The sequence below is a fragment of the Varanus komodoensis genome, unplaced genomic scaffold, assembly GCF_004798865.1.
Source record: "Varanus komodoensis strain SLA01 unplaced genomic scaffold, ASM479886v1 scaffold19, whole genome shotgun sequence".
NCBI lineage: Eukaryota > Metazoa > Chordata > Lepidosauria > Squamata > Varanidae > Varanus > Varanus komodoensis.
The window spans coordinates 13800565-13821332 of record NW_025335550.1 but is presented as its reverse complement, the minus strand read 5'-3'; the positions used below and the strand labels follow the sequence as shown (position 1 = coordinate 13821332).

At 40.8% G+C, this 20768-nt stretch overlaps 1 protein-coding gene across 6 annotated transcripts in view; it reads left to right on the top strand.

The window, feature by feature from the left end:
- Nucleotides 1–4194: 4194 nt before the first annotated feature.
- Nucleotides 4195–20768, top strand: part of ZDHHC21 (zinc finger DHHC-type palmitoyltransferase 21) — a 52237-nt gene continuing 35663 nt past the window's right edge. The window contains exons 1-5 of one of the 6 annotated variants that reach the window (XM_044427625.1): nt 4200–4262; nt 6081–6131; nt 10746–10949; nt 14092–14190; nt 18910–19021. In XM_044427625.1, coding sequence (XP_044283560.1) covers nt 10796–10949; nt 14092–14190; nt 18910–19021 — 365 coding nt within the window. In that variant the 5' untranslated portion in view covers nt 4200–4262; nt 6081–6131; nt 10746–10795. Of the gene's footprint in view, nt 4263–5933; nt 6132–10745; nt 10950–14091; nt 14191–18909; nt 19022–20768 lie in introns of all 6 variants that reach the window. The other 5 variants (XM_044427628.1, XM_044427624.1, XM_044427630.1 and 2 more) reach the window with 5 other exon arrangements.

Sequence of the window (20768 nt, the reverse complement as noted above, 5' to 3'; positions counted from 1 at the left end):
TTAATCCTGTACTCATGCTACTTCTCAGTGGCATGACTGCTTATTGCTGCACCTTCAGTTACATGGGATACAATTTTCATTCATTTCCTGTAGCACCAGGAAAGAGAAATCAGAATTAGGTCTCTCATTCTCCAGGAAAGGCTCACAATCTGTGCCACTTATTATTAATTTTAATTTTATATTGTTATTTTTATATTGTATTGTGTTGTAAGCCGCCCCGAGGCTTCGGCAAGGGGCGGCATAGAAATGTTCTAATAATAATAATAATAATTCTAGTTTGTACAAAAGAGCACCAGACCAAACCAGCTTAAAAACATCTGGGCATGTGGTAACTTGCATTATTTTACACTGAATACTGAAGGCTAGTGATGAAGATCATGTCATTCAATAGTACTCTCTACTATTTTAAAAATGGGCTAGTTCAAGAAAAACTGTTGGTGCTCTTTGTTTCCTGATTTCCATGTCATGGGACAAACTAATCCTGTAATTTATAGTAGGAAAAATAATTTTAGTTGTAAATAAGTTGGACATTTTTCACAGAAAAACATAATGCTGGAAAATGTTCCATCCTGCATAATAGAAGAACTGTTAAGGATTTTTACTGCCAGTCTATACACTGTATACTCCAGAAAGGTTCTGCCAGAACCATGCTTCCTATAGCAAATCATTTCTCATGAAGTAATGTTTAGAAAAGCATCCATTGTCATACTGAGTCTTTATTTAAATATTTTAATTCTGAATTTTGATTCTTTCTTCTTTCACTGTTCATTGCTTGGGGATTTTGTTTGAAATAGAGCAGTATATACATCTTGCAGATAAAGAAGTATATCTGGAGTATATCTGTTAGTATACATGTCATTTTCTTCACACCAACCAGAGGCCTTCTGAGCGGTGGACAAGGAAGAGGCATTCTGTTGCTGCCATTGCCTAGGCTAGCCGTCCACAATCTAATGCCCTCCAGATGAATTACGACTGCAGCTCCACTCATCAATCTGACTCAGAAAGATGGCAGCTGCACTTCAACACATTTGGAAGGCAGCCAAACTGGGGGAAATTGGCCTAGCAACTGGAAGACAGCAATAAAGGGCAGCAACAGCAGGACAGTTGGCCATACTGGCAGGCACTTCTGGGAGATGAGATCCCAAACATCTGGAGATCTTTTTTCTATCCAGCTGTGCAGCAACCTGCCTGATCAGGAGAGTATTTTTTCCCTCTCTCGTATCTAGGATTCTCCAAGATCAACTGGCTGATCCAGGCTCTCCTGCCAGCTGCAGAGACACATCCTGGTTCCACTCGAGCTGCTCCCATGGCTGGAGACAACGCTGCCTAACTTGTCCACTGCTTGTGGAGTGGACAGCATGGCTGCCCAGTTGTTGCCATGGTGACTTGCACAGTCACAGCAACCAGGGTGTCCCACAAACAGACAGGCCAGGCAACAGTACTTGCCTAGCTTGCCATGTGTGTTTTAAAAAGTGTGGCAAGAGAGCTGAAGAGACGGAATCTGAGAGGTTGTTCCATATTTCTGGAATTAAAAATGCCAAAATTTGGGGCACTTCAAAATTTGAAACCCAGGCCCACAGGTCAAAAATCTGCATATTTGATTTATACCTGTATATGCAATTTCAAGAATAATTACTAGGACTTCTTTAAATTTCACAGGTGGCAAAGACAGAAAATTATTTTTTCATCCAAATTATCACAAATAAAAGAGTTGTTTGTTTTTGCTCAAATCATCTGAAACCACACAATTGACATGCAGGAAAAGGCTTTTTGGGGGTAGGGACATGCTATTGCATGTGAGTAGGCAAAGAGTTAACTTTTCCCATCCCAGCTACAATCCCTCTTGGAAATTGCCCACTGCATGACAATTAAACTGAGGGAAAAACCCCTTCCACTTGCACCAATGGATGCTCAGGCCTCTGTGGAATAGATCTGAGCCCTTGGGAAACAGTCTGAAGGTCAAGACTGTTAAGTACCCCTAGCCAAATAAATGTGTATTAGATTTAATTTTTGCCTTTCTTCCAAGGAGCTCAAGATGACATATATGATCCTTTTCCTCTCCATTTTATTTTCACTGCAACCCTGTGAGGCAGGTTGAGAATGAGTGACTGGCCCCAGAGGTACCCAGTGGGCTTCATGTCCAAATGAGAACTAGAACCTTTCTACTCTACTGCACCAGAAAGAAGCAGCTGGGGGCACAGACAGTCCTTGATATCTTGGGAAAATGCTTAATTTTCACAGCAACAAAAACAACAAATATGTGCCTTGTAGCATCTTGGAGACTAACAGAGCTTCTAGTTCATGACTTCTTTTGTAATAATCAATTTTTTAGACTTTGAGATGCTACAAGACCGTTCATTGCTTTGCTGCAACAGATTAACAAGGTCCAGTTGTTGTTTTACAAATCCCCACTACATCATCCTCAACAGCTCAGAGTTCTTCAAATTTCTCCTGCCAGGAATGCTTTTGGAACCATGCCCTACCTTAATGCATTGTTTATCAGTTTTACTTTATATATGAGTGTAGATGCATGAAAGGAACATGAAGCCTAAATTGTCCGAAGTGTTTACTGATATAGAGTCTAATGCCACTAAAATCTATATGGCATATTACAGCACTCCCAACTTATGAAGTACATCTTTACCAAATACATATTATGATGTACAGTGATAATCTTTAAACTGCCTTTTTCATCTGTTTAGGATTTGTTTAGGCTTCTGCTGCAGGGCAGAAGTCAGACTAATTTAGAGTAGGCATCATGCCACTCAGACAGATGGGGGTGACTTTTTGTAGCCAAGAGATTGTGTATGTTGCATCAGTTATGGGTGCTCAAGGCATAATTCCCAGCTGGGAGCAGGGAAGCTGCTGTCCATTCTGAGCTGTCCATGGCAATTAGCCATCAGATTGTTTTTAATCTAAATTCACTTATATTTTTTCATAACCATATAAGGGAATTCTCTGGATTTGGACAAAGTGTTGGCAAATTGTGCCTGACTTTATCTTTGCATTTTTGTTAGACGCAAACTTTGAGAAGGTGAAACTTGTTTATTTTGGATTGTTAATATTTTGCAAACTGTTCTCCGTAATTTGATTAATATCCCAAGCATCAAAGAATCTTTTGGCATGTTAAAGACCAGCTACATTATTCCACCATAACTTTCATGGACTGTCCACTTTATCAGATGCCAAATCTGTGGAAGTGGATAGTGTTCACATACATTTATGCTAGAATAAATCTGCTTGTCCTTAAGGTGCCACAAGGCTCCGTCATTCTTGCTGCAAGCAAGTAACATGGCAAATTACTATCCTAGCTCAGTAGCCTCAGTACATAACTGAAAATTAATTTCACAAACTAGTTAATCCTTAACACTACTTAATCCTAAACGCTCTCTATTTAAGCAAGCAATCATGGGGAAATTTTACCCGTGTCTTCCCCTTTTAGACGGGTAAAGTGGTATTAATGAGGAAAAAAAAAGACATTTTACTTCGAATTGATACAACCTATGGATGTGATTTTCTGGTATTTCCAAATATGCTGTTGCACTCATCGTACATTCAAAGAGGTTTGTCCTTGGTGACAACACGAACCTAAGAAACAAGTGTCACTTAGTTTACTGGGGTATATTTCCTAATAAGCGTAAACACTTGTTAGGATCAAGTCCTCAATCCAGTTCCCATTGACGACTGCATGACCAAGTGTCATCAGTCATTCCGGGCTGCTGAACGGAGCACACAGAGGCTATCCTTGTTATCTAGCGTAGCGTTTGAGGCATCTGTACTTTCACCACCACCCGGCAATATTCAGCTGAAAAAATGCGTTATCCCGAGGCTTGATGCTAACGCGTCAAAGGCGTTTTACTGTTCCGCGGAGAAACAGAGCAGGAACCAAGAGCAGGGTGGGATCTTCACCCGAGAATCCCGGAGGTGCAGCGCCAGTCCCCTGCCGCCAGCGCCCCACTCCCGCCCAAGCAGTGTAAGCTCTGGACGGGGGCGGAGGGGGGGCGCCTCTGCAGCGGCTCGTGCTGCCGGGGCGCATGAGCAAGCGCCAGCAAGGCGCCCGGTTCCTCAACTGCAGAGGCACCGAGCGGGAAACGCGGCGGCCGGAATGCGCCCTCCCAGTGGGAAGGAGGGCGTCCCGCCCTCTCCCTTCCTCCTCCCCCGCGGAGTGCTGCCTGTTCCGCGGGGTGCGCGTGCGCAGAAGTACTGCGGAAGCCCGAGCGGCGCGGAGTTGTGTCGATGAGGGTCGGCGGGGCCTCCCACCGGTGAGTGAATGGAACGAGAGTGACGCCAAGCGCTGGGAGGCGGCGCCGTGCTCCGGGCGCTCGTCTGCCCTCACCTGCCCCGGCAGGGGCAGCTGGTTCCGAGGAGAGAGAGAGAGAGAGAGAGAGAGAGAGAGAGGGAGGGAGCGGGGGAAGGTGGCTCGCGGATACGCGCTCCTCCTCTCCTGGGCCTTCCCTTGCGGTGGGGAGCTGTGGCGCCCGCCCCACGAGGGCAGCCTTCCCGCCCGGTGCCCCGGCTTCGTGGTGGATGAAGGGAGCAGGCGTGCGGGGGCCGGACAGCGCCATCCTCCCTCCCCATTCGGCGCTGGGGCGGGCTCCAGGGGCACCGCAGGTCCGCCGGGACGTAAGAGTAGCCCTGGGTTGGACCGCAGGCCTATGTAGCCCTAGCCACAGAGGCCAACTCGCTCCCCGTTGCACTACACATATATTCATATATTACAGTAGGACATGAGTGCCCTAGTATCCTGCTGCTGCGGCTCCTCTGAAACTGCCCTACGGTGTTTCTGAGGCCAGATGCAATATATGTCATGACCAACACCCACCAGAGGCTGGGAGTTGTCCATCACCACAGGTGCCATTCATGGTGTGGAAGCCTGTCTGGTTCCTCAGGGTCCAAGTGTGGAGCTGGAAAGTGTAGCAAAGACTTGGCAGTTTATTTGTTGTTCAATGAAGGAGTCTTTACCACGGCATCAGCCGAGGAAGCGCCATCCAACTCTGTCACCTTTCTGGCTTAACTGCTACGTGACTGAGGAAGATTTATTTATTTCAAAAAATTCTATACTGTTTATAATTCCATAGAAATATCTAAATGGTTTACATCAGTAAAAACAATTTACAGTACTTGATTAAAATTGAATTAAATCAGATATATATTAAAATTAACAGTTAAAATAATGAATAAATAAAAAGATCCTGGTCTGACTCTGAAAAGACTAGAATCAACGCTAGTTGAACCTTTCTGGGGAGCATATTCCACAGCTGAGGTGGCACCACTAAGAAGGCTCTTAGAAGAAGAAGAAGGGCCTCCATAGGTGATCTTAAGGACCAGTCAGGTATATACAGAAAGAGGTGTTCATTTAGATAATCAGGTCCTAAACTGTTTAGGGCTTTCTATGTGATTGCCAGCACCTTAAATCGGACCTGGACTTCAGTTGGTAGCCAGTGCAGATGGTCCAGGACTGGTGTTATATGGGCACATCTGCAAGTCCTTTTCAGTAGTCTGGCTGCTGTGTGTGTGTGTGTGTGTGTGTATATATATATATATATATATATATGTACCAAAATATGTTAAAATAGTCCAAATGGGAAGTTACTAGTGCATGTGTCACTGCTGCCAGGGTCTGACGGTGACACAGCCAGTAAACTCTCTTAGCACCTTGCCAGCACCTTAGCATCCTATGCTGGCAAGGGATCCAGGAGCCTTGGTGGCGTAATATTATTTTGTTGCATTTGTGGCCAAAGAACGGCCAAGGAAACCCTCTGCTGTCCTTCCTAGGAGGTGAGCAGCTTGCCAACTTGGCCACATCTGCTGAATGGGAAGCTTGGTAGTGCAGCAGGCAAAGAAACTCCCACTTCTTGTTCTAGATGAGTGAGTATCTGGCCAATTTTGATTTTACGCAGCTGAAGTTCTTCTAATATCTCTGCACTGTACAGGGCTGGCAGCAGGGTTGTGTGAGCTCCGTGCATAGTGCTACTGATTTGGTTCCTCTAGCAGCAGCCTAGGCCCCTTTCTGGCATTGCTGCTTCCATCATCAAGTCCTTGCCAGGTGCTGCTGCTAGTAACCCACCTTCTTCCCTCAGATGTGCTTATCCTGTGACAACATTTGGATGGAAGCAACTGATTAGCACTAGGTGGGTACTATTTATTTATTGCATTTTTGTACCTCCTTATACCATTCCATACTACCTAATATTTCACAAAATGCAACATGCCCTCTTGTCGTTCATCCAAAAGCACTGCTTTTTCTCTGTGAGCCTGTCTGGTGGAAGCAGCACCATTTGGGTGCCCAAGAGTAGCAGCAGCAATTGCAGGAACTGCCTAATGGCGGTGGAGAACGCTATGGGGTAAGCAGCATACCCAGTGGCTTCTGCTAGGGAATGTTGGCCCCAGTGGCTGTCTGAGTATGTCTGGTGTTGGACCTAGTGAGGAGCACTCAAAGAGCCCACAGCCCTTCTTCTGGCCTTGGAGCTGGGAAGTGCTGCGTTACAGGACTATCACTGCCCACATCTGCAGTTCCCAGAATGTGAGAAGAGCTGTGGCTTGTCACACTTGCTGCTGCATGGTAATGGTATGTCACTGTGCCCTCTTAACTCCTGGAGATGTACCTGCTTCATTAGGGACACAAGTTGCTTGTTTGCCTTGCTTTGAGCTAATAAATAGAGGAAGGTTCCCTACATACAAAGCTTTGCAAACTTTCAAAGAGGTGAATGTGCTTTTGTGTACTTGACTGTAATAATTGAGAAAGGCAAAGTGAGTCTAGCAAAGTGTAACACAGCTTGCACCAACAAAGGTAACACCATATGAGGAAGAACTCATCAGACAAACAACATGGGTGCACTTCCACACAGCCATGTACCCAGAAGTATAACTTCGGGAAATCCTCCGGTGTCGTTATAAACCTATACTATACTATAGGTACAGTACTATATAACTGATTGCATTAGATGGCTACCTAGGCTAACTTTGTTGGACTTACAAACAAATTGAACTTATGAACACACTCTCAGAACAGAACTTGTTTGTATGTAGGGGACTGTACTGGGACAGAAGAAACCCCTAGAACAGCGATGGCAAACCTTTTACAGACCGGGTGCCCAACCAGCAACCCAAAACCCACTTATTTATTGCAAAGTGCCAACACTGCAATAAAACATGAATACTGAGGTTTTAGTTTAAAAAGAACGACTCACAGCCAGTCTAAGCAAATATATATATATATCCTTGGCAGTATACTCAGCCACCATGCGAACGCTCAGATGAGTTGCAGCTTGTGATGTCATCGCCTGGTGCCGCTACTTTTTTTGAGCATGAGCATGGCTCCTATGTGCACTGTTATCCAGTGCTCAGCTGCTGGGGCGACTTGGCTCACATGCTGTCAGAAAGGCCCCTGCATGCCCACTGTGGCATGTGTGCCATCGGTTCGCCATCACTGCCCCAACTCTAACCAGGTGATTTTGAAAAAGCCTTCCTTGAGTAGCTTTTTCTGCACAGTTCATCATTTCTGCCCATTCTAAGCACATTCCAACCATCAAAGTCATACCAGGACACCTCTTTTTTCTAACCCTAACCCAGTGATGGCAAATGTTTTAGAGACCAAGTGCCCAAACTGTAACCCAAAACTCACTCATTTATTGCAAAGTGCCAACACTGCAATAAAACTTGAATACTGAGGTTAGTTTAGAAAAAACAACTCACAGCCAGTCCAAGCAAATATATATATATCCTTGGCAGCGCACTGACCCGCCATGCGAAAACTCAGACGAGCGCAGCTAATTAGTCGCGGTTTGTGATGTCATCCCCTGACCCGGCTACTCCTTTCCAAGCATGCGCATGGCCCCTATGTGCGCTGTTATCCGATGCTTGGCTGCTGGGGCGACTTGGCTCGCGTGCTGACAGAGAGGGCTCTGAGTGCCCGCTGTGGCACGCATGCCATAGGTTCATCACCACTGCCCTAGAGGTTTGACATGAAACATACAAAACAGTTCTCCTCTGTGCCATACCATGTTAGGAATAACTTGAAATATATGTTTAATGTGATATTTTAAATTATACTAAAGAACTATGCTATGATATTTATTATCTGATATATTAGGTCAGTCACAGGTTCAGTCTGTCTGGTGGGTTCTTCACACAAGCAACATCTTTCAGGTTCTAAAGTAAATTTAACAGATCTGTCAGTGATGGTCTTTGATCAACATTGGATAACAGTCCTGATTCCTGTCCAGCTGTGACTGTTTCCATAGACTCTAGCAAAGTGGTTGGATCTGCCAGATCAGGGACAGGTAATCTGAACAGTTATACAAAGAAAGTAATTCACTACTCGAAGTAGTGGATTTAAGGCGACTTCATGCACTTATTCAAGCAAGAGAATATTGCGTATTCTTACCTTATTACCACTGACATGATTGGTAAGATACCAAGTATTTTATTTTCGGAAGCATTTGTTTTAATGGTTAGAGCACAGACACCTAAGATTTAGGATAGCACTTGAATGCAACAACCTTTGATAGGTTCGTCATGTCATGTGTCCTCAATACTAATCCTGGCTTTTCAAAAGCATTGTGGAGCCCCTTGGCATATTATAATATGTAACTGACTCCTTGGAATGTTAATCAAGATTTGCTATATACTTGTAATTTCTTGAGAATTTATCCAAGATTTTTCAGGTGATCCTCATCGTTGGATCATGTTCCCATCTAAGGAGCAGATACCTGTTATCAAATTGCAAGTGTAGACATAATTGCCAATGAATTATATTGGAACACTTGCTTTTCAGTGCCAGTAGTTGCCAACTTTGTTGACTACTCTTCTGCTTCTGCTTGGATAAGCTTGTGCCAGAGTCATTTTCTCAAACTATTTTTCTCTGGCTAATTAGATGAAAATATCCAGTCATTTGAGGCAAGGAGCAGTGTTCTGTTTTCAGCATGGAATTAATGATCATCCTGAAGTCAACACCGATCTCTGCCAGCACATAATCTTTTTCAGGACAAGCAGAATCTTGTTGCCCACCCACTCCAATCAACTTTAGGCCTTCTAATCTGCCCAGTTGCATAGCCACTGTCTTTCCAGCAGCAACTGGAATTTTTTGGACTTTCAAGAATTCGTGCTTTGATGCCACCAGTCAAACCAATGCTGGCCTATTATTTCTCAGCTGCCCTATGCTCTCTTCAAAAGCAATTGGTTCTAGACAGGGTTTTTTTAAATCTCTTATGAGCTGATCTTCTGGTGGACGTAAAGCTTTAATAAATTTCCAGTCAACTTTAGTCCAGACAATTTTGGTCATCTTCTGAATACAACACACAGATCTAGGTTAGGAATCAGCAGGATCATCGTTTTTCCCTATGTATGTTTTTAGCATAAAATCTAATTAGTTCTTTACTCCTCAAATGTTCATAAACTCTCTTTCAAGGAATAATTGCCAATTCAGTCTTGAAAATGTTCCCCTCTACTAAGAACATTATATATAAGCGTTCTTTATCTTCATCTTTTATGCAAGACACTTCTGTAGAAGGAATATTTAATGCAGTTAAGTCTTTCTCTCTGCCTTCATAACATGTCTTTTGCAGTGCAGCCTGGCCTTTTCTCTCAATACTTGACAATGAAATTAAAATATTTCCATTTTAATATAACAGCTCCCCAAGGCCAGTGCATTGTGTGTGGAACTTGGATACCTGTCACAGCCATAGTCTAGGTGTGCAGTTGGACACTGGAAGCTCTCACAAAATTTCAGCTGTTGGCATTTAACAGCCTCTGTCCTCTGTGTTCTGGGACCTGAGAGCAAAGATGGGTGAAAAGGCTGCAACAGTAAATAGTCCCAATGTTGTTTGCTTTGTGATCACTCAGTGAAACAGTTTTCCAGTCAGTGATTGCTTCCAAAACTATCTAGCAGCTAACTGGGTCGAGTGACCTATGCCAATCAGCTGTTCTTCAGGTGCTTTGTACAATAGCTCCCATTATCACTGATGAGTGACAATGGAGACTAGGGCTAATGGAGTTTGTAGTCCAATAATATATGGAAGGTCCCAGTCAGAAAAGGCTGAGTAGAGCATGTTGGTTCCTTATACTGTTTGCTGGAGTTTGCATGAACATTAGTCCATGGTACCTCAGTACTCCGCAGATTATATTCATAGAACTGCAGATAAGGATATCTGCATATTATGGAAAACATACTTAGGGGTGGGTTAGACCTGCAAGAGAGAATGGCAGAAGGCAGAGTAATTGTAGAATGGTGGCTTTTGCTCAGAAAGTTTACCTGAGTTACTGGCTTATGGGTATGAGCTGCTTCGTTAGTGGCTGTGAGGCCACTCCTAAAGAAATTTTCCCTGGATCTTGAAACATTTGATCCAGTTACAACTATCTTCTTGTTAGGAAAAGTGCTTGAAGGGGTGGTTGCTGTGCAGTTCAGTCTGATTCTCTGCCACAGAAGCAGCCATGGTCACTCTGATCTATGCCAATAGAGGGAGAGGAGTGCAACCATATTAATTATCCTCATTCCCCATCAGCCTTTGATACAATTAGCCACGGTTCCTTTTTGCACATGCTTTCGTGGTTAGGAACTGGAGGCAGTGCATTGCAGTGGTTCTGCTGTTGTGTAGACAAGTGTCTCCAGAAGGTAATGCTGGCTGACTACCACTCTGCTGCTGTTTCTTTTATAGGCAATATGCCCAAATCTGAATTAATTTGATAATAGGCTGGGAATGTTCATAATATTAAGAAACTAATTATAAAGTTCTTTTCCTTTTTAGGCCTATTTTCCCCTTTCTGTTTGGTGTGAGCTGTCTTCAGATTATGTACAATGGGACTACGGATTCATTTTGTTGTTGACCCTCAGGGCTGGTTCTGTATGGGCCTGATCATCTTTGTTTGGCTTTTCAACACTATCTTCATTCCAAAAATCATCCTCTTTCCACACTATGAGGAGGGACATATATCTGCAGTTACAATACTGTGTAAGTCCTGTTTGTCACCATTGCCTTCATTCAATTCTTATGCTAGAGCAGCCATTTACAAACTTCTAATGATTACCTGTTTGGCTTTTAACTAAATATCCATTAAGTCAATCAAATGCATATATTGGTTCAGTTCAATGTTTGCGGCTTTAGGGGGAGATTTTTGAAGAGGTCATGTTTTTCTAAATTTAAATTGAATCTCTGTTAGCAAAATAGAAAGCATAAGTTAGGATCTAGACAGGCCTCATCATGAATGGAAATCCTTTTTGTTTCACTTGGGAAATCATTATTAAGTGAAAACTTCCCACTGGGCAACAGGGCAAGACAATAATTTTCTTCAAATCTTTCTTCCTCCTGTAACTCCTGTTGCTACATCCTGTACTATTTCAGAGGGATCCCCATCCTTCCAGAACTGAGAGCTAGTGCTGGGGTCTGCAGAAGAAAGGAGGAATTGGAGAAACTCATTATTCTAGATCCAGTGCTATTTGATATTTTCCTCACATAAATAAAGCTGTGATCGTTATAATTGTGTTCAGGCGAGGTAGTTTGACAAAAACTAATGTTTGACCAAATATTCCCCCAAATATGTTGGGTAGGAACCTTGTGGCCTGACCATATTCTCAAGACAGGAGGCACAGGAAGCAGTAAAGCAGACAGCAGGGAGGTATAAAAGGGAGAAGAAGTGAGAAGGAATTTGGCAGTAGATGGGCTTGTACAAAACAGATGGAAGAAGAAGGAGGCAAGGGGGAAGGAATAATAAGGGTGAGAGATGGAGATTTTTAAAAGTAAAGTCTAGAAGCTGAAGTTGACAGTGATCCAGTGGGATGACTTAAAGGGAAGGGAGGGTGATGGGCCATCACAAACTATTTCAGGTGTACTTTCGTGAAGATCAAAGGGTCTTCCAGAATCCCCTGCCTAGCCTTCTTTTACACATTTTCCTATCTTTCTACGGCCATTCTGCATATTGGTCTTCATATAATCCCGGCCAATCCAGAATAACAAAGACAGTCATATGGTGCTATCCGTGAAGGCAAACAATACCCCAGTTGCATCACACTGTGTCTTCTGATACACATCAGAATGAATGTGATTTCAAACACACTTCCACATTTGCATAAACAAAGTATTTTGTTAAACATGTTAACATACACAAGACTTCTACTTGCACATCCAGGAAGGGAACATCACTTAGAAGAAAACCATACTTTGCATGCAGATTTCCCCAGGTTCAATCCCTGCTATTTCTGGCTAGGATCTTGGGTGGCAGAGCTGGGAAATCTGTCTGTCTAAGACTTAGAAAACTCCTTTCACTCACAGAAGGTAATACTGGGTTATGTGGTTCAATAGTTGGATTGAGTATAAGGCATGCTGCTTTATTCATAACCACTCATATTTTTTTTAAAAGGGTTAGTGTTACGTGTGAATCTCTCCTATGACTTGAGAATAAGTGAACAGCTACATGCTTCTGAAATGGGAGCAGCCATAATTTTCTAGATTTAATTTTCTAGTAATGGAGAAATACTGAAGTGGGTGAAGAGTGCATAGTAAGACCAGAACCTCAGACCTTATTTGCGTATTATTTCAATCTGTGTAGCACTTTTCTACACACAGTGCTCCAGGCAATACAGTGAAAATACAGTAAGAATGTTTTTTTTAAAATATCTAAAAGAGCAGTTAAAATGAATAAAAAACACAAAACATAGTGACAGTCAATGAGACATCCAAAAGAAAATTATGAGATTCTTCAAATGATATGGCAATTCAGAAAATGGAAGTTGGCCAATGGATGATTTGATATATTGTCTTCAGTGCCTTTCCTTCCTGTCCATTGTATGTCATTCATAAATGAAATGGCGATCCAGAGTTGCAACATCTTTTAAAAACTGCTGCAATTAACCTTGGCATTAATCATCCAAAGGAAGGTACAATGAATCACTTCATAATCAAAATCAGGTGTAACTCTCATATTTTGAAATCATTGATACGAGCGTGCTGTCTTCCAACAGTATTGACTGAATCTCTACACTGAGTCAGACTGTCATATCAAAACTTAATTAGCAAAGATATGTATGAACATATGACAGTACATTTGTCTGAGAAACATTAAATCCCTTTTGCGTGAGCAGTGAGTCTGGCTTGCACAGTGAAATCAGTGAGCACAAGAGGATCAGTGCCCCACTGGATTCTGTGCATAATTTCTCATTTCACCCCAAATGAGAATTTTGAATAAGATGGACTATTAAAATGAAAGGCTTACTATCCTGCCTTCTTTTAAAGCTGGCAGTCATAGTGTATGAAGCAATGAGCAGAATCCAATGGGGCATTTGCACTCTTACCAATTATTTTCTGTTCTTCTGATTCTCTTTTGCAAGCAGGACGCAACACTTATGGAAGGAAGACTCAGTGCTTCCCTAAGAGAAGGGCTGAAATGAGCAAAAATGCTCATTTCTTAAAGGAGGAAAGTTAGTGGAACTATGAAATGAGCATTTCTACTTCCTTTTGGAAGTGGTGTCCACTTGGGCAATGTAATTGGTGAGGTGGAAGAGAATTGGTGGAGGTGGAAGCATCCTGTTGGATTCTGCCTTGTGGTTAATTGGAGGCTTCTTGGTTTGTTTGCTTGCACTATGAGGGGGAAAACAGCATATTTTTTTGTCTTATACACCATTTTTTGTCTTATATATGTTGGAGGATTTCAGTGGTGGACAGTCTTTTTGACAAGTATGCCACAAGTTCTAAGTCCAAAGGCTACTACAGACCTTTTACACTCTATATACAGCCTTTATATAAAGTCTTGGTGTGGTTACAGTCCTAGTCTCTTAAGCTGGGGAGTGAAAGAGGAGTATGGAAGAAATAGATAGTATAGATCTAGCCCTGTGCCATTGCTGGGCATATGGGCATCTTGATCCTGATCAGAAATGCTGCAGATACCCATTGTCTGTGCCACTTGTGTTGTGGGTTCGCCGCTCAATTCACTCTGTGTTTTGCAGTAAGGCTTGCTGTGTCTTCTTTTTCCATTTGTTTTGGTTTTAGACAACAAGAATGGCCTTTGAATCTTTATAGATTTGTATACAATTATTTTCCTCCATAATCCCAGGAAAGACTGTTAATAGCAGTTTTCTGAACAGAAACATCTTTTTTGCAGGTTACTACATATTTGCATTATTCTGCATTGTCTCGTTGGTGAGAGCCTCTGTAGCTGATCCTGGAAGACTACCTGAAAGCCCAAAGATACCAAATACAGGTGACATTTTAATTTAATGGGCGTAGTTTAAAAAACCTCAATCCATTTCAGCCTGACTTCACCATTATGGCAACTGTCTTGGGGGCCATGAGGCACCATTTTTATCGAGAAGCAGTAAGTGAAGGACTTTATTGCTTTTACACAGCTTTCAAGGTCATCAGCCATATCTTTCTGGACTGCATGTAGCAGGTGGGGCAGTGCATTTCAGTGGTTCTGCTCCTTTTTACAGGGAGCTCCAGGAGCAGGTGCAGGGATAGCGTAGTGCTACCTAGGAGGGGGCTGTTGAGGGAGATGCCATAGGATTGTAACTTGTCACCCATGTCCTTTAATGGACAGGTTCACATTACAGGGTAAGCCAACCTCTGAATAACTAGCACTGTATTGGTTCTTCACAGAGCAATCCATGGGGCACTGGACAAATCAGGCTCATCCTGGGCTTTCTCTCCATCCCCACTCATTCCTCCATCTGGTGTCTCAGGGGACGTGGTGGCTAAAACCTCCTTGCTTCCTCTTCCCACCATGGTTATCAGTTTTTGTTTTTTTGCTTCTTGGGACTCTTTTTACCCAGAGAAGGATTTTCATGATATCCAAGGTCACAGCACCTTCAGACTGCCCAGACTGTACATTGGAGGGGATGTCACTGGTTTGCCATGCTTTTAAAAATTATGTTTAAGTGCTAGACATTTGCATAAATACATTCATTAATTGAAAAGGAATAACTGGAGTTGCACACTTGTGATGTTCCAAAATGGGAGGCTTTGGCCAAACAATGGGTAAGGAGTTACTGTATCTGCTGTCAAAGTACAGCAGAAAGGCTGCAATAAGCTTATTAATTTATTTAAAATATTGTGCCACAGCACCTCTGGGTTTGGGTTGGATTTTTTGAGTTTTTGCTACCCTGTCTAAAGATGAGAGGTCAAGGGGGAGAGCAAAGAAGGCATCTATGAGAAAGTGGTGGCATGTAAATCACCCCCCTCTTAGTGATATCCTCTGGTTTTGTGGTTGGACCTCACAGTTCTCTGCGAAAATCACCAATTTCGACATTTCCTGAGAGGTGTTTGGGAAAGTGGAAAAGTGATGTGCTCATTTATTCTAGCTGTTAGTCTTGATAGGAGCTATCAAAGCTCAGTCTTCCTTTTATTTTTATTTATTTTTTGACAGGGACCTGTATATGCAGGACTGTATACTTTTTTTAAATGATTGGCCTCGTCAAACCTCTGTTTTAAAAGGAGAACTGAGTTTTAATAGCTGTCAAGATTGTGCTCTTGTAAATTGTGTGACTTTTCTACTTTCTTGAGCACCTAGAGTCTTGGGAAATAATGGAAAAAGTGCAGGGCACTGAGAACAGTTGGGTGCAACAGAAAAACTAGAGGGAAAGGGAGACATCTACTTGCTACTCTCTTTTGTGAGCAAAAATCCATCTGGGGCTTTTCTTCTTATTTGACAGCTGTCATATGAGAAGCAACACAACATGTTGACCTATTGAACCCTTTCAGGATTCTGTACTTTGACAGAGGATACCATCTAGCACATTGATAACACAAAGCTGCATCTTTTGGGATAGCCAGGGTTGCATATTTATGCAATTCTAAACTACCAACAAATTTTAAAAAAAGAAAAAAAAAACACACAAATCTCAGCTGTTAAAAAAAAGTTGTGAACAGTCACTCTAGTATGCTGCTTGCACACTTTGAAATGCGATTGTCACTTTGGAAATCATGAGAAGTGATCTCTGGAAAGCAACAACAATCTTGGTTGCAATGTGGAGAAAAGACAAGGTGGGTTTTGCTGTGGAGTTTCTTGAGATACCTGCTGGAGGGTTCAGGGGGAAGGATGTGGAGCAACCACAGTCAGCTCAGTCATCTGCTGGACACACAATGGGTTTTTCTATAAACAGCCCACACTGTGTAGCTTATTCACTTGCATTAATATGGCTATAAATGACTTGAAATTACTCAAATCCTCCAAATTCAGTTTGAAAACAGCACAGTACAGTATACAAATCAGTATATCTACTTCTTTGTTTCTGTATTTGGTTGAATTAAAAACTTTAGATAGTTCTTCAAACACAGTTGCAGAAGAAAACTAAAGAATCTTAGTGATATTTTGTTCCATCATGTTAACATAAACTGCATATTATTTTGTAAAATTGTTATTCACTTTCCTTCCACACTATTGTGAATACTGGTATGGTCAGATGCATTAGTTGCATGCTTTAAATCACACTGGAAAACTTGCCTTCTGTTAATGGTAACTCTCTTATTAAGGAGTAACACCTTTATGACATTGGCTTTATGGGAACAGATTGAAAATCAGTTTCCCATCTGGCATTATTACTGGTTTAATGATCTTGAATATTGGGTTTCCATACTGCTAATGTGCAAATGATGTCATTTTTCAACAAGATGAGGAACATGGCAACCCTCAGAAAAAAAGACTTAAAACTGAGTCTATATAAATGAATTCAATGGCATAATTTTGCAGACTTGTCATTTTGTATATGAATTCTGTTTAATTAAATTATATATATAAGCTAAATGAGAAGCCCTTGATCATGTAAACATTTATTTTGCCTAAATAAATTTCTTTTGCATTTCTAATTTAGCTCAGCTCAGTTTTACTTTAACCTGTAGTTTTGGTGTGCTCAAATGTGAAAATAAAATTTATACAATTTCTTCATAAAGAGTAAAGCATTGCTGTTGATTGCATCCCAACCAATCTTGGGATGAAACCCCTATTAATGAATGAGTATTCCAAAATGAAATGCTTTCTCAAAAGCAAAATTACCTTTAAAACAATGCATATGTAGACACAATTTGGAGAGAATCAGAAGCATCTAAGTTTATTTGATATTAAATAAGACTGAAGCAGTTAGTAGCTTCCTTAACTGCTATTTATCTAACTTAAACTAAGCTCACAAACAAGACACAATTTTCACTGCAGTACAACTTTATTATGGCACAGATTTTCAACATTCACTTGAAGGGAAATACTTAATAATTGCTGTGAAGTGTTCTTTGACAGACCTAGTAGATTTGTTCTGTCCCATGCACTGTAACTACATAATTATAAGGAACTGATCAACGCAGAACATGTTCTAATAGTCTACCCTTGAATGTATTGACAGGTCCAAGTATAAGAAAAATAGTGCAGTCTTCAGCAAAATAAAATGAAGTTTTAGGCTTATATATCTGTGGATATATAAATAAAAGAGTTCATGCACTCATTTCATCCTGTTGGTATAGTGGAGGAATAGGGGTGTATAGAACTGCTGTTCAAAGGAAGTTCTTCCTTTGTTAAAGAACTGGAGATCTCCATGCATATTGTCAAATGAATATTGGCTTGATTTGGATGAAGATGATGCATTTCACTGAAGATGCAGACCCATGCAGAACAGACAAAAGGAGTTAAGTTCTCCAGCTACAGGAGCAAGCAAACCTGCTACTCCACTATGCAGCTGGAATATAACTGTATGGATTAGTGCTATGTGGTCAGAGCAGGCAGAATTACAGCATAGAGTCTTCTGGTTATACCTATTTATGACCGGTCTGTATTCCATATTAGTTTATTTTCCTGTATTCCACATTAGTATTCAATTTCTGACAATGGGAGTCATGCAATACATGCTGAACAATTGTATTAATTGTTATAGAAATTGATAGCAATAGAACTTGCAGTGCAGTCACTTTACTAATTATTCTGAACTGACTGAAGTCAATACGACTATTCCACCAAATGCTGTTGGAAGGTGACTACAGATACAAATCTCACTTGCTCCCAGTTGTGGAACATTTTTCTGAGCAATACCATGACTTTACTGATCTAAAAAAGAACTTGCCACTTTTTATAAATGAATATTTTTTACCAAGTCAGACTGCACTTAAATGAAGGCCAAGGATTAAAACATATTTGGATGTTTAGAACCTAATTAAGCAGATAATCATTTGACTCTTTTTGCTTTCTTCTTTCGCTTTCTAAATAGCTCATTTTCCAGCAAAGCAGATGTTTTTGATCACGTCTTCTATTTGTTTACCTAAAATTGTGCTAGCTTTCCATTTACTTCATGAAGAGTTTTGTGAAATCAGAAACTTGCATATTCTTAAACACATTAAGGGCACAACCTTGTGTATTTTTAGACAGAAAAGGCCATTCAACTGCTAGCATTCTCCAGCTTTTATTTATTTAATGTATTATTAGTTATGTTTGAAAGCCATCCCTTAGCATTACTAGGAGTTGTACGAGACTTTTTTGTGTGTAAACATACATAGGATTGCACCTCGTTAGTGCATTTATATCTTATTTGAGACTAATAGAATGGTTGATTAAAGCACATTGGGGTCTTTGCACGTAAGAACACCCTGTGGGTTAAGCATTCCATGGTCTTCAGGGAGAAGCATGGGCTGACTCCCTGCGTTTGGTATGGGGTCACAGATGTCATGCACCAAAGGAGCGTGAAGGAGCCAGTAGTGGTTGTGAATTAAAAGTGAAAGTGGTGGAAGTACGAGGCAGCAGCCTATGCATGGTTTAACCAAATTTTTAAATTGCATGCAAACCAGGTTGGTGTTGTTGATTGGGTTGGGGACTATTTTTGTATGTCGCTTTAAAAAAAAATCTCAACAGCATTAGCCACAAATCCAGAATGCCTATATTCTGTCTGTAAGGAAGCAAAAACACAGCAGTTCTAAAAAAATGTTTTTACAAACCGTCATATCTTTTTAGAAAGAGACTTTTGGGAGTTATGTAACAAATGTAATATGATGAGACCAAAGCGTTCCCACCACTGCAGCCGCTGTGGACACTGTGTTAGGAGAATGGATCATCATTGCCCATGGTAAGATGTGTATAATTTATTTCCAGATCACATCCTATTTTGGAAACATGAGTTCTAATGTCAGAATTGTGACTCATTATGCTTTTCTCACTTTTGCGTAATTCATAGTAATGATACTGTCATAAAGATCAGAAACCAAAAAAGTAACACTAGGATTTGAGCTGGAAATTTTGATTTTTCAAAATTAAAAGCTAAGTTGAGAATGGTATATTAAAGCTGGACTACTGAGTGACATTAATATTAAATTTCAAAAATAGCATATAAGCAACAAATTCTGGATCACATAAAGAAACAAATTTCTTTAATCTTTACCAGTAGAAAGATCAGCATATCATGTTTTGAGTTTCTAAAACTTTTCAAATAATTTTATGTTTAAAGTAAGTTATTTCATGTACATATATGGTTCTGTTTGTTAGGTTAAATATTTGCACAGAACAAGAATGAATCCCCTGAACTAGAAAAAGTCACTTATCAGTACCAAAAAAAGAAAAAAGAATCAAGCTTTTCATTAATAGTTAAGTTATGGGCATCTTGCATGTCAATGCAAATTCTTCATACAAAAAATAGTAAAATGTATTGCTTGTTGTGGGTGTGTCCCTATTAACCTTTATATGTATGAATGTGTAGTTAGTTTAGATCATATGGTAGTTTAATCATACTGTGCAAATATACAAGTACTAATATAATTTCTTTATTTTAAAAGGGAACAAATCAGAAACTTAAAGTATGGTTTAAAGTCGGCATAAGGTCTTATCTTACTCTGAATTGGGCATCCATATTTTCCCAGTTCAGGTGAAATGAGAAACTATGGATGAGTGGAAATTTCTAGTGATTTGTTCAAGTCCAAGTCAAGTCACAAGTCACTGCAAGATATTGTCAAGTCTCAAGAGCCAATTTTAACAGAAGGGAGTTGGTGGTGGGGTGTCTCTGTGGGGAATGGGAGAGTTGTAGCTCCCCAATGTTACCACCTGCACTTTGCTCAGTGATGGACTGAAGTGCTTTACTTCAACCTCGATTTATTTTTAAAAAGCTACGGTGTTATTCAGATTTATAAAGTTTGCAATTTAGAAAAATGATTTTCTTGACACGATTGGCCCCCAAGATGTTACTCTCTCTGGAAATGTGCAGGGACAGAGCAAAGGCAGCAAGCAGGAGAAGTGTTGTTGCATTTCCCGCCAAGGAGAACAAAGGCACCCAAAAGAGCTGAACCCTTCTCCCATGCAGGTGGTCCCCGAGTTAGGGATGAATTCCATTCCTGAGAATGTCCTTAAGTCAAATATGTATACAAGTTGGATCACATGAGTAAGCCAAATGTTTGCCTTGGCATATGTATATAGTTTACCTTTCTGTGCATATAAAACACTTAAGAAACACTTCCATATTCACTAAAACATCTTAAACACAACACAGCATTGTAAAATGATAATAATACAGTAATAAAGTAGCTACAGGTACTGGAGAGAGAGCACGTGCAAGAGAGTGTGAGCAAGAGCACGAACACCTGTATATGTGTATGGATATACAGTATTGTAAAAAACAAAAGAAATAGTTTTAAAAACACTTTAGAACATTCTTTCAGATTAGTGTCTTACTGAGTGAAGCTAGCTCATTATTCATTCTTGCATAGATTATAACAATATCATGGATATGAAGCATTTTGAGCACTTTATAGTACTGTATGTTGTTTGTTCTTTTTGTTTATTCATTTTATGAATATATTCCTGAGTGCTCTACTAATGCAATAACC